The sequence below is a fragment of the Coturnix japonica genome, chromosome 9, assembly GCF_001577835.2.
Source record: "Coturnix japonica isolate 7356 chromosome 9, Coturnix japonica 2.1, whole genome shotgun sequence".
In the NCBI taxonomy this organism is placed as follows: Eukaryota; Metazoa; Chordata; class Aves; order Galliformes; family Phasianidae; genus Coturnix; species Coturnix japonica.
Window position 1 is genome coordinate 20,803,789 of NC_029524.1, and position 19,491 is coordinate 20,823,279.

General features: G+C 55.0%; 1 protein-coding gene across 5 annotated transcripts in view; it reads right to left on the minus strand.

The window, feature by feature from the left end:
- MBNL1 (muscleblind like splicing regulator 1) overlaps window positions 1-11,550 on the minus strand; it is a 39,560-nt gene extending 28,010 nt beyond the window's left edge. Inside the window, exon 1 of one of the 5 annotated variants that reach the window (XM_015872173.2) lies at window positions 11,403-11,550. In XM_015872173.2, coding sequence (XP_015727659.1) covers window positions 11,403-11,477 — 75 coding nt within the window. In that variant the 5' untranslated portion in view covers window positions 11,478-11,550. Of the gene's footprint in view, window positions 1-540; window positions 872-11,402 lie in introns of those variants that run through there. The other 4 variants (XM_015872176.2, XM_015872175.2, XM_015872174.2 and 1 more) reach the window with 4 other exon arrangements.
- Between the last annotated feature and the right edge of the window lie 7,941 nt (window positions 11,551-19,491).

Below are 19,491 nucleotides of genomic sequence, written 5' to 3' on the forward strand. Positions count from 1 at the left end.
CACCCAGGGGCACCACGTGCTGCTGGGCATCAGCCCTCCCCACACCTGGGCCTTGGTGGGAAACAAAGGGTAACTGCGTGCCCGAGCAGCAGCAATAAGCACAGCATCCAGGGCACCCATGGGACACGGAGGGAAAGCACTGCTCTAAGATGCACATCCCACTGCTGGGGACAGCACCAGCCCGCCCGCAGCCATGGTGGGAACCAATCATCATATTGCTTACGTGTCTGAGCTATTAAGAACAGCGAGTCCCTGCAGTGACTTAGCTGTTTCTGAACGAAATGCCCTCTGCTCCATCTACACACAGAGCAACCTGGGGCTGGAGGACTCTTGGCTGCAGCCACACTGGCTGCCCCCAGCCCTGCAGGGCTCATTCTGCACCGGTCCATCCATCCTTCCCTGGGCCCATAGAACCACAGCAGCAGCAGCAGATGGCCGTGCTGATGGCAGCGGCGCTGCCTGGGGCTCCCAGCTCTGCACCCCCCCGTGACCGCTCCTCCTTCACCCCGCGTCCCCCGAAACACCGTACCAGCTCCTCACCTTCAGTGAATCGAAGCAGGCGATGACCCGTCCGTTCTCCACCTGGCAGCTCTTGGACGGGTGTGCAAATTTACATTCCGTGTCCGGCCGCGAGCACGTCCCTCTCTGGAACTCCCTGCACACCTCCAGCGTCAGCCACTTGGTGTCGCGGATGGGGGTGACGCTGACGGCCATCGTTCGGTCCTACGGGATCAACGTCCAACGCAGCGGCGGGGCCGGGCGGGGCGGCTGCAGGCGGTTCCCGCTGCGTTACGGGCACATGGGGCCGGGCGGGCACGGGACGGGGCACGAGGGGGGGCTCAGCACAGCATGGCGGGGCCGGGCCGGGCGGGGCGGCCGCTGGGGGCACGGGAGGAGCGGAGCGGGCGGGGGCGGCGGGCTGCGCTGTGCCGTGCTGTGCTGTGCTGCGATGTGCTGAGCTGAGCTGAGCCGGGCCGGGGGCTGCGGCGCGCCCCGCCAACTTAGTCCGTGCCGCGCGGCCGGGCGGGCAGCGCCCCGCGGTTCCGGGCGGCGGGTGTCGGTGTCACGGGCGGGGCGGGGCGGCGGGACCGAGCTCAGGGCCGACCTGCGGGACAGAGAGGACAGCGTGAGTGCGCCTAACACACGTGACCCGCCGCGCGACGGACAGACGGCCAATCGCGCGCGGCGTTGCAGCGGCGCTACGGGCGGCGAGCCAATGGCGTGGGCCGTCTTATGAAAGGTCGCGCCTGTCAGACGCTCGCCGCCGCCGCGCCGGGCACAGCAGCGCGGGACCAGACGGAGCCGGGCAGCGACACCACGGCACCGCGGTACCGGATATGGGTCACCCCGCCCGCACCGCACACGGCGCTTAAACGGCGCTTAAACGGCGCCCGTCCGCAACAACCCGCGGGTTCAGGTACCTACAAACAGCGACTCAGCACGGCGAGATCCGACGGGAGCGGCAAAACGCGGGGAACAACGGCCGGGACACGGCGACACGGGAACGGCAACCCACGGACACACACAGCCCCGCACGGCGCAGCTGCCCGACCCGCAATGTGTCCAACGCATCTTCCCTCCACGCACCAAAACCAACGGGAGCTGGGCGGCACAACACGGCGCTGCTCCCATCCTGCCGGCAGCAGCCGGTCACCCCGGGCAGGGCACAGATCACGGAGCTGAGACACGCGATCCCCGCCGTGCGGCAGCGCTGACCCCGGTGCCGCTCCGCCCGCAGCTCCGTGCCGCACGTTCCCTTTGAGCCGGAGCCGCCGCTGTCCCCGTGCCGCTCGTGGTGCCGCACACACGGGGTGTTTCACCCTTCGCTCTCCCGCTGCCATCAGGGCGGTTCCAAAGGGCTGCGCCGCCTCGGAGGGAAACGAACCGAACGAGGAGAAACGTCTGTAGCTTCTTGGAGAAAAGCCGCTGTGTTGGAATTTATCTACCCCAAAGTGACAGAAACGGCGGCATTTAGAGCAGCCTCTGCAGGAACAAACACCGCCCCAGGCCACAGCCGTGTGCTCAGCTCTACACCAAACAACTGCGGGACGCGCAATTACAGCTTTGGGTTTGTACGAGCTGCTCTGAAATTCCCCTGTGATGTTCCGAGCCAACAAAGGAGTCGCCCCACGAGCATCAAACACCGAAGGTTATCGTCACCTCTGGAAGCAGCAGCCACACGAGGTGTCGGTGGAGATGTCTGCACTCAGCTGTGAAAGAAGCACCAACAGATGCAGGGGGCACAAGGGTGTGTGTCCTCACTGCACACCCTGTGCTTTGTCCTCACTGCTCGATGCTTCACCCACACCTGCCAGGGGAAGCTGCCTCTTTTTTCCCCCCCAGATGTTTTGCTGCTCGCTGCAACATGCTGCAACATTGCTTTGGTCACGGTGTAACTCTGTATTCGCTGACTGCTGAGAACGGAAAGGAAACACTAATAAATACAAGTGGTGCAAACCAAGTCTGAAACACAGACAGCAAATGAAGAGGCGGCTCTCAGAAAAGGCAGAAGCAGAAGTAGACTGAGTAACACTGAGCTGTCATTCCTTAAGGGGGCAATGGAGATGACTGAGTTGGGCTGGGTCAATGAAAATTATTAAGAAACAGCTTCAAAAAAAATCAATGAAATTGTGATCTGAAAATGCCCAAGAAAATGAAACTAACAGAAAAAGGACCACATGGTTACGGTGCCCAAGTTCTGCTTAAACGTGTCCAACTTTTATGACTTCCCGTGGCTCCCATAAGGACGCACTGTGCACTGAGGTTAATGATACGCTCTTCCTCCTCGTTACAGTCCCTGACACAGCAGCAGGGACTGGAAGTGGCTCTGCAGGAGCCATTGTTTGCACTCTTCCTGTAAGGGATGGCTGGACGCTCCTGCCTTCTCTATCTCAATTCACACATGGCTCTTAAAGAAAGATGTACGGAGCTGGATGATCAAAACGAGCAGCAATAACAGCACGGCAGTGACGAGTGCTATTTTTATGCCTGCAGAAAGTGGAAGCTGCAAAAGGAGTCTCAGTGACACGGGAACTGTCAGTGAGAGCAGATAATTACACAACACAAAGCCATCCTCATGACAATGACTCTAACGAGATAGGAAATGCAATAAAATCAATATCCTATTTACACTGTCGGTACAATCTCAAAGCTCGAAATTGCCAAATAGCTGTCTTTTAAATAAAGAAATCTAAAAATTACCGACTGCCTCAGAGCATTTCCAGAACCCCTCTGCCAAATGTAAAGTTTACCAACAACGTATCTCAGCATAGAAGTTGGACAAGATGCAGCAATTACTTCATGGCACAACTGAGGGATATAATTATAGCGCCATCATCAAATTAAGCCATAACAATGAGCTAATTAACGTCTTGGCCACCTAAAAGCAAAGGACTGGTTAAAGAGAAATACTCTCTAGTCAACTTTGCTGCTGAACAAGCGACATCTGTACTGCACTCCAGATCCACAGAGCCACTCTCTATACAGACAGGGCAGCAAAAGGGATGCTGCTCCATGGTGCTTCTGTGTACGTCCATTACAGCTGCAGCAATGGAACCCACCAGCCACGAGCCACTGCTTGAGATACATCTCAGAGCCCCTCACCCGGCAGTGACTTACAGCCCTGTCAGCTGCAGGCACACCACCACTAACTGCACAGCAAGCCCCACACCAGGACTGTGAGCTGCCTGCCAGCATCACTGAGACAACCAGATGTTTTGCATAAGATACGTATTTTGTTGGTTGCAGGAAGCGGTGTTTTAAAGGCTACTTCCATGAGGGTCCAGCTCTGGCAGTAGGTTGGGAAGGCAGCGTGACCCCAGAGTTCAGTGGGCTGCCAGGCAGCCCCTCCTCTGACACCTCTATCCCGAGTACAGTGTTAGCACAACCACCTAAAAGCAGCATCGCACCTGAACTTAATGCATCCAGCTTGGTTCAGGAAGCCTGGATAAATAACCAAGAGGCAACATCATAAAGTAAGTGCTCCCAGGAGTGCATCCATTTCTGCCTCGTGCAGAAATAAGGTATTTTCTGAAGTCAGTTCTCCAACATGTTTGTCCCTCATCAAACTGCGAGTCAGGGACATTCCTGCACCAACATACAAAGCTCACAGCCCAGTCTGGTCTTACTTTAGAGTAATGCCATTTTCCAGTCCAAGATCTGTACTGCAAAGTCCATAAATTCCCTTTTCCTCAAGGAGCAACTCTAGATAAAATACATCAAGAGAAATATAACTGTTGAACATTTCTTCTTATTTTGTACCCAGTTGTTATGTATCAACCATTACAAAACTGGTAATAGTTCACATTATCTGAATGCATTAGACAGATGCATAGTCATAAATGAAAACAGGGAAAGGTCAGGCTGCCTCTTGTCCAGCAGGAAGGGCGGCTGTGCATCCAATCCATTGCTATCGATTGATGTATTACAAAGCACTCACATGTCCAACATTAAAATTGCAAAAACTATTCCTGGTAGTAAAACCCTGCCCACATGATGATTCCTTCAGCACAGCTTATACACAGTGTATGTTACAAATAGGAAGTTCTGCATTTTCCTGGGATTTATGGGGGCATTTAAACCATGCAGTACGAGCAGCATTTCCCAAGCAAGTCAAAAACAAGCTTTATAGTAAAAAAAAATAACCTAGTGATCTGCCTTTGAATGCTGAGAGCTATACCTCAGATTGAAGTAACCAGGAGCTGTAATAACCAGAAGCTCTGCTCCAAAACCAAAAATGATCAGCAACCCTGTGCACTTCCAGAAGGCAGGAAGTCACTTACAACCAGGCTCTGCACATTCAGACATGTTATCTGACCCACTGGAGGCGGCTGCTGGTTGCAGGCACAGCCATCAGCGAGGACACCCAGCGTGCTGCAGTTTGGGTGCTCACAACAACACGGCCACGTGACAGACGTCTTATGGGGAGAGGCTGAGGAACGGTGATGGTTCTGCCTGGAGGAGGCACGTGGGACGTGGGGGCTGCGGGGCAGGTGGTGAAGAACACACTGTGGGCACTTCTGCTTCCAGCACAACCCCCCTTGGACAGCCCGGCCACTTGTGCGGAGCTGCCGGGAGCAGCGGTGACACTGCGGCCATCACAAGCCTCTGCCAAAGCACGAGAAAGCACTGAGAGCTGCTCCCATGTCCGCTGCCAGGCCCAGAAAGCCAACCAGCTCTTTCCCAAAGGATCTCATGTCCAAAATAGAGTAGTTTCTATTTTTTAACACATCTCGACCTTACATTTGATTTATCTCAAGCGTATCCTTCTGGTGTAGTAAAACTTCTACCGTCAGAAAACACACTGAACCTAAAGTGACATACTTGCACTGCATACCTAAAAATAAAGGTCTCATCCAACTCAAATAATTCTGTGACAAAAATCCAACCCTACAGCTTGCCCCCACCCCGAGGTGCCTGTGGCAGCTCTCCCAAGCCATGCAAGTGAGTGGTGCGGGTACACAGCAGTGCCAGGGGCACAGGAGCCTCCCTTGGCTTCACAGAGATGCCCACGGACAGTGCTCAGGGCACACACCCTCATGTGGCTCCCTCTGAACAGCGAATGGCCTCACACAGCTCATAGCTGTGCCTTAGGATAACAGGCAGACGCTCTATTGGCCAACAGCATTAAGAAGAATGAGAACTGTGTGGCTAAGCTTTATTCCAGGAAAGAGGTGAAACACCCTTAAGACCTTTTTAAAATCAATTTGCCATAATTATTGTTACATTTGCTCACCCTGAAGGATGACATTCCTGCTCTGGCACCACTGACACCACCAGCTCACTAACAGCTCTGCACAGCTTGAAGGAGAACTAAGTAGTTTTGACACTTACCACGACAAAAACAACGCTTACAAATCATGGAGAACGAGAACACAAAATACCCACAGCAATGATTCTGTCATTCACGCAAAAAAAGAGTGAAAGAAGTTCAAGTCGCTGTATGTGAACCACCACCACCGGAAGAAGGAACAGAACTGTGTGTGCTTGCACAAAGAGCAGACCAGCAAAGAGTCGTTTAAGGAGCACATCTGCAGATAAGGAAGCACCGGTGGGACGACAGAGGCTTCCCAGGGACCCCCCCACAGAGCAGGCAGCAGAGCCCCCACACCTGGAGAGCATTGCTCACAAAGAAGCACCCGGCCCCGCTCAGCTGCACTGCTGCCTTCTCCTGTCACTGCCTGGGAAAGGAATCCCATAGTCAGCTTAGCTTTTGCCTACGTACTGGGCACTGAAGGGCTCCCATACAAAACCCTACAGACAGGATTTCACTTCAAACCAAAGGCAATGACCCGCAGACAGGAATGCTGTCTAGGCATTAATAAAGCTTCCAAACATGGGAAGAAGCTTTTTTTTTTTTTTTTTTCCCAGTTTCTGAGAGTTACAGAAAAAATACTATGGTTTACTTGTGTGAAGGAAGCTGTGCTGTGTTTATCAGCCTGCGTGGCTGGCAGCAGCTCTGCCATGGAAACCAGCTGGCACTCCATGCTGCAGCCGCAGGGCTGGGGCTGCCGGGCTCAGCAGGCGAGAGCTGGGCACCAGCCCTTGGAGTGTGTGCAGATAAGGGACTGACTGGGGGTGGGGGTTGGCTCTTCCTTTTTCTGTGGTGAATCCAGGCCTAATACTTCAGCCTCGCAGCCTGCTTGGAAAACCTGACAGATCTGCCTGGGTCATCAAACTCCCAAAGCCTGAAACCTCCATGGGAAGGGGATGTAGGAGCTCACAGCCCGGGGTATGCCCAGACCCACAACGCAGTGAGCTCGCTTCCTCTACAGCAGCCAGGATCTGAGAGAGGAGCCCTCCTCCGCAGCATGGCCATGCAGCAACAGTGACCCCGTGCCACTGGGCACACTGAGCCCACCCAGCCCCAGGACAGGAGCACAGGACCCTGTGGCCATGTAGGACCCTGTGGCCGTGTACTGCACTGTGGCCATGCTGGCGCGCTGTGCCTGCACTGCCTTTTTTAGCAGGGTGAATTCCCACTAAGTTCTCTGGAAGCTGGCTGGGCCTGGAGCCCAGACATGGCCTGGCTTCCTGAGCCCTTACTCACCCGGCACGGCCCCGCACCCTCCCCCAGTGCAGCACGTGGGCAGCGGTGCTGTACCCTGTGCCCAGCTGCAGACACGCTGCTCGGGGGCTGCCTGCTCCGTGAGCACCACTGGGCTCCTCCGGCAAACGTGAACTCCCAAAAAGCCACCTGAGCTGGGGACTGTTAGTTGCGTTTGCTACATTTCACTTTTCCTTCCAAGAAGTACCTGCTCTACATTCAGACCAAGGCACGTTGTGCTTTGCCTGACGCTCCACGACTGTCTCATGACAGTGTTATCATCACTGAGCTTAACAAACAGGGAGGCTGAGTCTATTAATCTTCTGAAACACAACTGGCCCGCAACTGTAGAAACAAAACATCTTACCATGAGATACACAAAATGTGGCACAGGGAGATAAGGGGAAATGCAGGGAGCACTCCCCCATGTTTTCCACGTGACTGCAAGCGAGGCCTTCTGTACGAACCAACCCTAAATGTAACACTGACAACAAGTGTGTAAGTGGAAAAAAAGGTTGTATTACGACAAGTATGTAAGTGCGACATCCCCCTTCCAACAGCAGCCCCCAGCCAGGCAGGCAGCGAGTTGTACCTCCAGCAGAAACACCCTGCACATACTGAGACTGCAGCTGCCACCTGTAAGTGCAGGCACAGAACTGACAGGTGAGGCACATGCAGCTGGGCTGGCGACGCAGTGCTACGTGAAACCTCACTTCCTAAATGTCAAATGACATCAAATTCTGATTTTAAGCTGTCTGTGCCTGTGGAAAGCAGACAAAGCTCAGGGTCACCCCATCCCAGCTGCCCGTTTTCTGTGCAATCTGCAGATTCCAATGCAAATTCACTCTGAGTGAGCTCAGCATCCCAGTGCCATCAGGATGGTTTTATCTTATAAGCTGCTCCCACTTCTAATTGGTATCAAGCAGCAATTCAAGCTGCATTAGCGGATGCTTAGGCCCTAGTGAGAAGAAACAGATGAGATCCACAGCAGACGTTTTGCCTTTACAGTACATTAAAAAGAGTTTTCAATGCTACATAAATAAAGATATTTTGGATGAAGATACTCTTTTGTAACAATGCAACGTGCACACATAACTCAAACCATGCGCAGTTTCAGTACACAGCAGCTGACAGCACACAGACATGCAAGAACCAACAGCACCTGAAGGGATGGCAGCTCTGCCCTGGGGCTGGGCCCACACCGAACCCACACCGAACCTCATGGAGCACAGCTGGAGCTGCAGGGAGCCCAACTGTGCCAGCAATGCACTGCAATATCTCACGAGCTGCTCAGGTCTCACAGCTGAGCTGAGCTTCTAAGTGCCCTTCTCCTGCCCTGCTAAGTGCTCCAGGCTCTCACTGACACCGATGGGAATTACAGCAGCTCACTGCAGAGTGGGTAGTAATAAAAGAGCACTCTGATGTTTTTCTTTTGGTAAATAATTACGGGCCAGTAGGAAGGAAATGTTGTTTGCTTTGCTGCATTAGTTGGGAAACTAAGTTTACAATAGATTATTAATAAAAATCTGAGGACACTGCTTCCCAAGGTGCGGTGGGAACACCACATGCTGTGCATGCAGCACTGCAGCAGGAGGTGCCAGGGATCATCCTTCTCACAGGCATCCCTGCACGGTTGCTACCTCTGCATTAAACCTGAGCAAGCAGAATAAAGTGAGTCCTTGAGGGAAACAAAAATAGAGAGGATGCCATGATGCAAAGCAGCGCAGCTTGGACACCGTACAGAGGGCACAGAACAAGACGTTTATCAGCCCTCTACAAATCTCTTGCAAGATGGACTGCAGTGCGTTGCATTGCAATGCATCACTGACCTCAGAATCATCTTCTGTGCTTCAGAAGCACAGGGCAGCACATCTGCAGTGCTCCCAGGTACAGCCCTCCAGACAGGGCAGGGCTTAAAGGGAGGCAACAAAACCACTCACTGCCCTCAAACGCCTGCCAGAGTGTGATATTTGTCACCAGGGTGTCAGCTAATTCAACCCTTGGCCGCTCCATAGGAAGCGGAATGAAGATAAACTCCTTAATTGTTGTTGAGCATCACCAGCAAATGATGAACAGTATCTCAGCCTTAATGAGGTGTCAGAGTGCCAGAATGTGAGAGGTGGGACAGCACAGAACAGAGCTAACCTTTCTCCAGAACTGAAAATGAAACTCTGAACTTCAGCTGGAGCAGCTCAGTTCACACCCACTTACTTCTACCTATCTTGTTTGGTGCTCCCAAAGCACAGGGAACCAACAGCATTCCCAGCTGACAAACATCAGCTGCAGACCCCAAGCCTTTCCCATGCAATCCCAGGCCCAGAGGGGGATGCTGGCTGCCTCGTGTCCCACTGCACACCCGCTCACACCTTCTGCTCAGCTCTGAGTCTCATGGCCCAGCCAACAGGCGCTCACAGCACTGCACACTAACTGCTGCCACGCAGGAAGGAAACGTCCTTTGGCCGCGTTTACCCACAGAGCCTTTGCATGCAGCCTGATCTGAGTAACTGCTATGACTCCTTCAGCAGTTAGATAATCGTACAACAGAAAAATGAACACTACAAGTCTCTGCTTCCACTGCCTGAAGTGATCTGTTAGTGCTCTAAGAGGGATCCTACCCGTGGCCCTGCTGGCTCACAGCACCCACAGCCGTGCCCTTTGCTGCCATGTGGGTGAGCAGCGTGGCTGCCCGCCAGGAGGTGTGAGCAGGGCAGCACATGGCCCGGCCCCACTGTGCCTGCAGGAGGCTTCCAGGGCAGCACATGGCCCAGCTGCACCTCACAGCACCGCAGGGAGCGAACTCAAAGGGGGATCTGCTGGGAAAACAGAGGAAATGACAGCACCGCTGCACAGCAGCAAAGTGACGATGCTGTGGGGTGGCATACGGGCACAGCTCCACCCATGGCAGCTGATGGCGGCTCTTACAGGACAGCTTCCACGCTGCCCTGTGGCTCAGGTGAGCTGTGAATCACTCACACACCGCCCTGCTCTGCCCATCCATCCCAGGGCCTCACTCCAAGCCAGCAGCCCTGGGCTCACACCCCGCCCTGCCCCTCAAAATACCATTAATCCAACCACGTCTTTAAGCAACTAACACAATAAATAAACCCCACGACTCTCTCTGATATATCAGACATAAAAAACACATTGCCTGCACATCCCCCCTTAACAAGGAAACAGTGGTTGCACAGCCCTGCATTTTAGCTGGCACGTAAGCCAGGTAGATGTCACAATTACCACAAATCCATCCATACAATGCACATGGTGGTATGTTTTCAAAATATTCTCAAGCCTAGAGACGACTTGTCTACAATGCTACAAACTGCCGCTGCTTTTGGTCTGCATTAAGCCCAGCAAGGCAGCCCCGAGGCCCAGCAGCCCGGCCCTGGCACACAGGGAGCCCAGCATCACCTGGTGGCACACAGACCTTGTGCAGACACAGGTCGCCCAGTGCCGGGTGCTCCTGGCCCCTGGTAACGGCCCAGCAGTGCCGTGTTACACGGGGTACATCCTGCTCAGTGCCCTGGGATGCAGTGCGATGGCAGAGACCTTATTTCCCTCTGTACCAATAAGCAGCGCAGCCACTTCATGCATTACTATTCTTTACATTGCCCTCTCCCATCACAGCCACTCGTTAAACCCGCTCACGGTTCCATTTCGTCTATTTCTCTATTTACACCTGTGTCCCGCAGATCACAAACCGTCCCTGGTTGCAGCGGCCCCGCGTGTCCCCGCGCTGTCCCCGCAGACCCATCCCTGCTTTCCGTCCCGTTCCGCTCGCGGCCCGCGGGCAGAGCCCAGCTACAGAGCGGAGCTCCGGGCTCAGCACGTCCCCCCCAGCCCCGAACGGACAACAAACAGCCGCCAAGCTCCGGCCGGGCTGACACCGCGCCCCGCGCTGATCCCGCCACGTGCCCGACAGCCGCGCATTGACCCGATGCGGTTCGGATCCCGCCGTGCCCGCGCCGTCCCGCGGCTCCGTGTCCCGGCAGCGCTGGGCCCGGCGGCCTCGGGCTGCGCGCGGTTCCCCGGCCCTGGCGCTCCGCCGCCGCCCTCCGCTCGCGGTGCTCCCGGCCCCCGCCCCGCACTAGGCCGCGGGCGAGGCCTGGTACCTCGCGGTGCCGCACAGCGCTCACCTCTCTCACGTCCCCGCGGCGGCCCGGCTGGGCCGAGTGCCCGCTGCATGGTGCCGGCGGCGGCCCGGTCTCCCCGGTCTCCCCGCGCGGCTCCGGCCCCAGCTCCCGGCTTCCGCCGCCGCCCCCGCCCGCCCGGAAGCGCGGCCCAGGGGGTTCCCGGGCCCCGCGGTTCCCCGCTCGGTTCCCGCTCGGTTCCCGCTCCGCTCCCCGTCCGCCCCGCTCACCTCAGGCCTGGGGCGGTCCCGGTTCTCCGGGCTGGAGGCGGCGGTGCAGCTGGCTGCGGAGCGGCCCGGCCTCATCCCCGTCGGGCCCGCGCGCCCCGGTGCCTCATGAGTCACGGTGCCGGAGCCGCCGAGCACACGTGCGCGGCCCCGCGCGGCCGCCTCCGGCTTCGGGAGGGGAAGGAGGAGGCGGGGGGTTGGGGGGGGCGGTGGAAGCGGCTCCGCGCAGCGCCCGCCTCGAGCCGGGCCGGGCCCCGCGCTGCCCGCCGGGCTCCCAACCGGGGCCGGCTCCGCGCCGCCCGCCCGCTCCCCGCGCTGTGTCCCGCCATCACGGCACGGAGCGGCCGGCGGCTCCTTGCGGGGCGGCACCGCGGGAGGATCGTTGTCCCGCTCCGCGCCCACCGTCCCGGGAGCGGTGCTCGGCCCCGCGGGGAGCAGAACGGAGCTGCTACGGACACGGCTCCGGCCGCACAGAACCCACACGGTGCTCGGAGCTGAGCCCAGGTGGCCGTGATGGACCCGGTGATCTCCTTCCCAACCTTAACGACTCTGTGATGCTCTAAGATTGCCCAGAACCAGCTGCGGGACCGCGGATCGCTCAGGAACACCGTGACCGTGTCCCTTGGCACCACGTTCATTTTCACACCCCAGTAATCCACAGCCACAACCTGCCAAACTCAGCCTGGGGAACTGGAGGACGGGGGCTGCCCGTGAGCACGGAGCGGCCCGAGCCCCGCAGCACACGGCGCGGTGCCGCCAGCACGGCCATGGAGGAGCCGGTGGCTTTGCAAAGCCGGGGCTGGAAGGGCAGCAGCGATCCCCCAAAGTTCAATGACAGCGTGAGCAGCGGCCCCTCTGCCAGGTCCGACCCCACCGGGGTTTGTGCCTTCGGAGCTGTCCCCGTGCACCGAGCGTCCTGCAGCGCCCAGCGTCACCGCGCAGCTCCGATGCTTCCATTCTATTTCTTGTCCTTTCCCATCAAATATTCACGTCTTTGAAAATAGTGTTTTTTCGGTTGCCTACTTTATATTTTGCTGTTTGAATGAGTGACAGAATTCCCTTTGTCTTTTGGTTTCCAAGCAGCAAATCACACCTGAGCCAAATTTATGCCAAAGCCTCACAACTACCTGCACCAATCCCAGCTGTTTGCATTAAGGCTTTATGTTCTATGGAACATGGATACGCTGATAATACAGAGTGCACTTGACTGGGTACACACACACACACACACACACACACACACACACACACACACACACACACACCTTCCAGTACCCCACTTTCCATTGTGCGTTTGTCCCTCAAACCTCACACTTGTTTTCTCCCAGAGGGAGCCACCCAGACAAGTGTCCCCATAGGGCAGGTGCTGTGTGTCTGCACCTCCCAGCCCCCCATAGCGCAGTTGTGGGGCAGCCAGCCCTCTCTGTGCCCCCCATGCTGTGCTGTGCTGTGCTGCCAGCCATGCCATGCTGCTGGCCATGTCACGTTGTGCCCACGCTGTGCCATGGCCGTGCTGGGCCACTCTCCCATCCCCATTCTGCTCAGTGCTGGGCGCAGGCGCAGCTCACCCAGCTGCCAGGTTGGCCTCAGCCCCAGCAGGAACCAGGGTTTGGGCAGGAAGTTTCCACAGAAGTTGCAACTGCTTTTAGAAACAGAGAGCAGAGCAGGCGGCCGCAGCCCCACCTCCACCGAGCTGCTCTTTGCAAAATTAGTTTGTCAGATGAGCGAATGTTCACTGTAAGAGTCCTGTTCTGTGACGGCGTATTTCACACTGCCAAAAGCCTGGTGATGGCCATGGAAAGGTGTATTTTGAGGTCCCCTCCCCATTACACACCGGCCTGAGGCCCATGGGGACAGCAGCACAGCACCATGCTCAGCAGCAGAGCTGGCTGCTCTCTGGGTACCATGCGCTGCAGAAACCAGCACCCCAAAGCCATGCAGGGCTCTGGCTCCCTCATCGCTTGGTTTCTGTCAGGCACCAGGAGCGGGGCTTCCTTTTGCCCAGCCCCTGCAGCAGCACATCCCTTCTTCCAGCCTTTTTCTTCCCGCTGAACGTACCGAGGTTTGTGGGTCTGACAGCACTGCCTGTGCTCCCCCTCTTGTGCTTATCTTTTCCCCCTAAGTCGTGTAATTTGTGTCAGTAATTTTGCACATCACTTGCTATCTATGCCCAGTTGTTCTGGGATGTTTATTTTTACTTTATGAATGGGAAAAAAAAAAAAAAAAGAGTAGTGCAAATGAATTTTGTTTTATTCTTTTATAGGTACTGAGCTCCTGTCGAGTTCTGGAGCTTCAAGTGATTGCTCAGAATTCCATCCTTTAATCGGTAACAGAATTATACAAACCACTTTGCTATTTGCTTTGACATTTGTTGGGCTTGGTGACTACAAGAAGGTAAATTTGCCTTTTCTCTCAGCTGCACTGGAGCTGAACAAGCAACGTCGGGTTTGTGAAAGGTGATAATGTGCTTTGTGGCTTTCACGCACAATTCCTTCACTTCGGGGGACAAATGGCAACTCCTCAGAGATCCGAACTCCAGCCGCTTTCTTCCTTAGATTTTTAGTTTTGTTCTATTGTGCAGCCTGGCATTAATATAATTAACTTTGCTCTTTGTGCACTCCAATCACAGCACGCAACAGAGTGCAGCGCTGCAGCCCCTTGGGGAAGGATGGCCGCGCTGAGCAGTGCGGGCTGGAAGCTGCCCACGTATGGCACCTGAGGAAGTGGAGGCCGACGGAGGCTGACGGGGCCTCCTGGCATTTCTTTGTGTCTGCTGGAGCTTTTCTCATAAAAACTGAATGCTGAAAGGACATAAAGGAACAATGATTTTCCTTTGAGGAAATTTGCACTTGTGTTCCAAAGAAGCTTGGTATAGATCAGCACAAATTCAGTGACAATTGGTATCCCGTGTTATTTGGACCTTTCCCTGACTTACATCCCTCTGCCTGTCACCATATAAAGCGAGGGCACAGATGCAGCAGGCAGATAACTCCAGCGCTGATTGCACATGCCTTGGTAGTGCCTGGGAATGAGCACAGTAATGGATCGTTTGTCCCTCTTCCTGTTTCTGTTCTATCACAAAGGAGTACGTGAGCCTGTTTCCGCTCCATGTGCTTACATCAGTACGTTGGGCATTTGCAAAGCCCTTGTTCCGGTCACAGAGTTTTCTGCATGAACTCTTTGTTGCCCAGATTTCTCTTCATTAACTGCAGTAGGTGGGTGTCTGTAAAAAACATATTTTCCACACGCAGAGCTGGCCGTAGCAAACAACCTGTGTGTAAGATGTGCATTCCTACATGGCCAGCGGGGTGCTCTCAGCCAGCAGCTGGCATGGCCACCACAAAGCCCATGCAGCCTCCTCCACCCTGCTCATTTGAAGGGCCATGCCCCAAAGCCATCTCTTGGCTGTACTAACACTTCAGATTTACTTCAGCTCCTGTCATTTTCCCATTTCCATAGAAGATGCAATGACTTGGCTGCTGGCTCAGCTCCAGGCTGCCTGGGATCTGTGGCCACCTGAGCTGGCCCGCCCCAGCCACCATGGGGACCTGCCACTGCTGGAACCTGCTACTGCCAGAATCCATCATCACCTCCCTGTGCTGGAGACTGAGCTTGGAAGCACACTTCTCCTTGATAAAGTACAACTCTAGTTTGCTTTATCTCTAGTTTCATTCCTGATTCCTAGGCAGTGTGTTCTCTCACTGTATTCTATCATGCATTCATGCTATTTACTACAGGTTTTATAGGGCACAGCAGACCAAACTCTCAGGTCTCAGCCTGAGGTGTGAAGTACAAACTCTGCAGTAACATGATGTCCAGGCTGGGCACTGGGCACGGCACAGGGACCCAACGGGAGCCCTTTGTGAAGGGACTGAAGCAAAGGCAGTGAGGATCATAGTTCAGTTCAGAACCAGCTGAAGAAGTCCCAGGATGTCGGGCAAGTGTGTGCAACACACTCACCCATCAGCTCGTCAGCTCCCCAACACCAGCAGTGCTACTGGATGAGAAATGAGCCCAGGAAGCTCATTCTCTGGCATAGCAGCCTACTGCTGCACCTGAGGCCTGGTGCTCAGGGCATGGCTGTAGCACCAAGCCCTCACCTCTCCTGCTGCAAACCAGAACCCGCTGTGCTGTGCTGCACACTCAAGGCACACCTGGTGCCTCCTCTCATGCCGTCATAAAACAAACTTCTTGCTCCCTTTTTCCACCTTTTTGCTGGCCTTCACAGAAGGCAGATCACACATAGCTTCAATTGTAGACCCAACACGACTGTGGCCCTCAGGAAGCTCTTCAGCTCCTTGTGCTCTTTTTGTTCAGCACTGATAAGGCTCACATTCTCTAAAGTGGTCTGACATTAAGTTTCAGCCTTGGCAGTAAAGAAAGTGATTCTCACATCCCTTTTGTCACAGCAAAAGTTCTTCAGTGAGGAACTTCTGCTTCTGCTCTGCAGCAACATGGCGGCACCCAATTTGTGTTGCTGTGTTAGAAGGGGCTTTGCTGTGGCAATACACTGACACGTGTGTCTCAGGAAAGGCAGCGGGCACACTTCACATCTGGCCCTGCTGCCGCACGCTGCTTCCAGCTCAAAGCCTTGTGCCAGTTGTGATACTACTTTTATGAAAAACAGTGGAGCTTTTAGAAGAACTTCTACAAGTTTCAGGTGCACAAATGAGCAGAATCGGCACTGAGAGTTTCACATCGAACTATTGCAACATACAGCGTGCATTCTGCCTAACAGCGACTTAACGGCTGTTTAACCAACAGCGGGGGCCCATTTCCACTCACTGCAACCCCCACAGCGAGAGGAACGGCTGCCTGTGGGCTCAGGGAGCTGCGGACACACGGCCTCAGCTTTCCTAGCAGAGCAAGGACCTGGCCCGACGGAACAGTGATCCACAGAACTCAGGAAAAGCTGGAGAGGCTCCGAGGGCACCATGTCTGCCCAGCAGGGCCAGGAGAGCTGCCTCCATCCCTGCCATGTGCCACATCCCACAGAGCCCACATGGAGAGGTCTGCATGGCTGTGACTTGGGGTCTGGCCCCAAGAGACAGCTGTTGCCTTCACTGTGCCCAGTGAGAGCAGAGAGCTTTACATAAAGTTCACCAAGTAAAACTTCCAACTTTCTTTGCCACGTTCCCTAGGTCTTCCCAACTTATCTGACAAAGTACATGCAATAAGTCACAGTATAACAAAGCAGCATTCCAAACAGCTTACCTTAACCTCCCAGGGCACCGCACATCGTCCTGCCGTGAGCATGCGAGGGTGCAGCCAAGACAGCGCACAGCTCCCGCCCGCCTGAATGCCCGCCTGGCTTCCGCCTGCGCACAGCTTCAGTGCTGCTGCTGGCCCACAGGGCTGTGCTGCTCACTGTGCGCTGCTCACTGCATGCTGCTCACTGCATGCTGCTCACTGCATGCTGCTCACTGTGCGCTGCTCACTGCATGCTGCTCACTGCATGCTGCTCACTGTGCGCTGCTCACTGTGTGCTGCTACTTGCGCTGCTCACGCATGCTGCTCTCACTGCCATGCTGCTCACTGTGTGCTGCTTTCACTGCAGGCTGCTCCAGCTGAGTCCATGCTGCTCACTGCATGCTGCTCACTGTGCGCTGCTCACTGTGCACTGCTCACTGATGCTGCTCACTGCATTTGCTCTACACTAAGCCATGCGACCACTGTGCACTGCTCACTGCCATGCTGCTCACTGCCCATTGCTGCTCACATGCATTGCCTGCTTCACTGTGCGCTGCTCACCTGTCATCGCTGAGGCGCTCACTGCAATGCTGGCTCAACTGTGCGCTGCTCAACTGTGCGCTGCTCACTGCCTAGCTGCCTCACTGCAATGCTGCCACATGTGCGCATTGCTCAATAACTGCATGCTTGCCTCCACTGCCATGCTGCTCACTGGTGCCGCTGCTCACTGTGCGATTGCTCACACTGCATGCTGCTCACTGCATGCTGCCCATCAGCAGTAGGCTGTTCCTGACCTTGGGGGCAAATGCAGCGATAGCGCCTTCTGAACTCTATGGGTCTGAGAACGTGGAATTAGCTATTCCAGGTGGTACAGAGTAGTTACCACGGTGACAGGCTGCAGTTTGCATATGTATTTTCTTACAGAAGCAAAATTACTGACAGCTAATAAAAAAAAAAAGCCACGCTAGGGGAAGTGCTTTGCATTGCAGCCTCATCCGTGGTGACACAGACACCGCCCGCTGGGCACGGCCGCGTGCTTCAAACTCCCCAATGGCGAGTGCTGGGCCTGGCTGCTAATCGGGAGCTGCACCCGGTGTGACAAGGCCAGGCCTGGGGTGAGGGCTGTGGGTGGTGCCCGGGCCCCACGCTCCCTTCCTGCACCAGGCCTGCATGACACAGATAAGGGCTGCACGGCGCACAGCTGCAGCTCTGCAGGAGGGGAACGCGGCTGCTGCTCCTGCCGCAGCCACCATGGCGTTGGAACCACTCCTAGAGGTGACCACCAGCACTGTGGCTGCTGTGGTTGAGCACCCAGTGCTCAGCCTGCGGTGGAGACTGTAGGAGGGATGTCTGCCAACACGGGGCTGGGCACCAGGCAGTTCATGGGGAGGAAGAAGTGTTGTACGGCTCCCACTGCGCTGTGTGAGGCCCTTTTGGTGTGTGATGGGTGAGCAGCTGCAGGCTGTGCTGTCTGTGCCAGCCTGCATCCCACCAGGGCTGTGCTCCTGGCTGATGGGGGCAGCTGCAGCCTGGGCAGGCAGCGTGCAGCCTGCAGGGCTCCTGCCACGCTTCAATCAGGACAAACATAGTTACCTTCTCCAGCAAGAAGTTCTGCTCTCCCTTCAGGTGTAGGCAGACCTTCCCAGCTGGGGCACTCAGAATTAAAGGCAGATCCAGAACGTGGCAAATGTTCCAAATCTCGTGCCCAAATTCAGCTGCTGATCAATAATAAGTGCTGCAAAGTGGGAATGATAAGGTAATTGGCTGGCTATTGTTTGGGTTTACTTCAGAGTTATCTTTAGTTTACATTCTCTTAATGCTCTCCTCCCATTTGTTCTTATGCCAACACCACACTGCTGCAGGGCTGCACTGCAAGCGCTGTGAGCTTCCGATATAACCAAGTGTTCACGTGGACATTAATCGGTATTTGAGTATTTCAGATCTATGACACCCATAGAAAAAAAATTAAGATCTATTTCATAAAAGCTTGACTCAATTATTTCATGACTGGTTTTTCAAAAGACAGCAAAGCCATTTAGGAATATTCATCCTTCACTAGGCAGGTATGCTGCCTAAGGACACTTCAGAGAAAACATTGCTTCCCTTTGTTGGAGGACTGGGAGAGCCCTGCAGTCCTGGGCAGGGAGAACAGTGCAGGGCTGGAGCTGAGCCACCCTCAGAGCATCACCCCGACTGAGAGCCCCCATTGCTGCAGGGCTGCACCCATGGGGGGCACAGAGGGAACTGCGAGGCTGTTCAGTGATGGAGGGACCACAGGGAGACCATGCTGAAATGCTGAGAGATGCTGTGTAAATACACAGCTGGGAAGCATTCGTGATCTGATGAATGAGCAAAACAACTAATTAACTGCTAATTAAAGATGAACTTGTTGGCACCTTGTACTTGAATCGTGGTTTGCTTATTCTTCCTGCTGGTTTTGCATCCAGCTGAAGTGCCACCAGCAGCAGACTGCCTGGGTAGGTCGATGGCCTTGGGCCATGCTTTCCACCCTGCTTTTTTCCTTGCTGTTATTATTGCTTCCAAAGGGTTCTCTGAAGCCTGAAGACCTCCATGGGCCTTACTCAGCCCTTAGTGAAATAACAAGTTCCTGGGGAAGGGCTCTCTTCCCTCAGAGCCCAAATTGTCTTTGGAGGGAATTCACCGGAAGGAGGGCAGACAAAACCCCAGGAAAAATGTCACTATCTGGCTTCTGCATCCACCCTGAAACCAAATCTTCGTTGCTTGGCAGCTCATCAATGCTCGCTGCATGTTCCTCAGCTGAAGTCATAGTCCTCTGTTTGTGAGTTGTTGCTGTGGAGATGGAGATGGCTGCACCACAACACAGAAATATTATTCCAGGCAGCAAAACAGCAGATGAACTGAACAAAATGTTGGTGTTGTT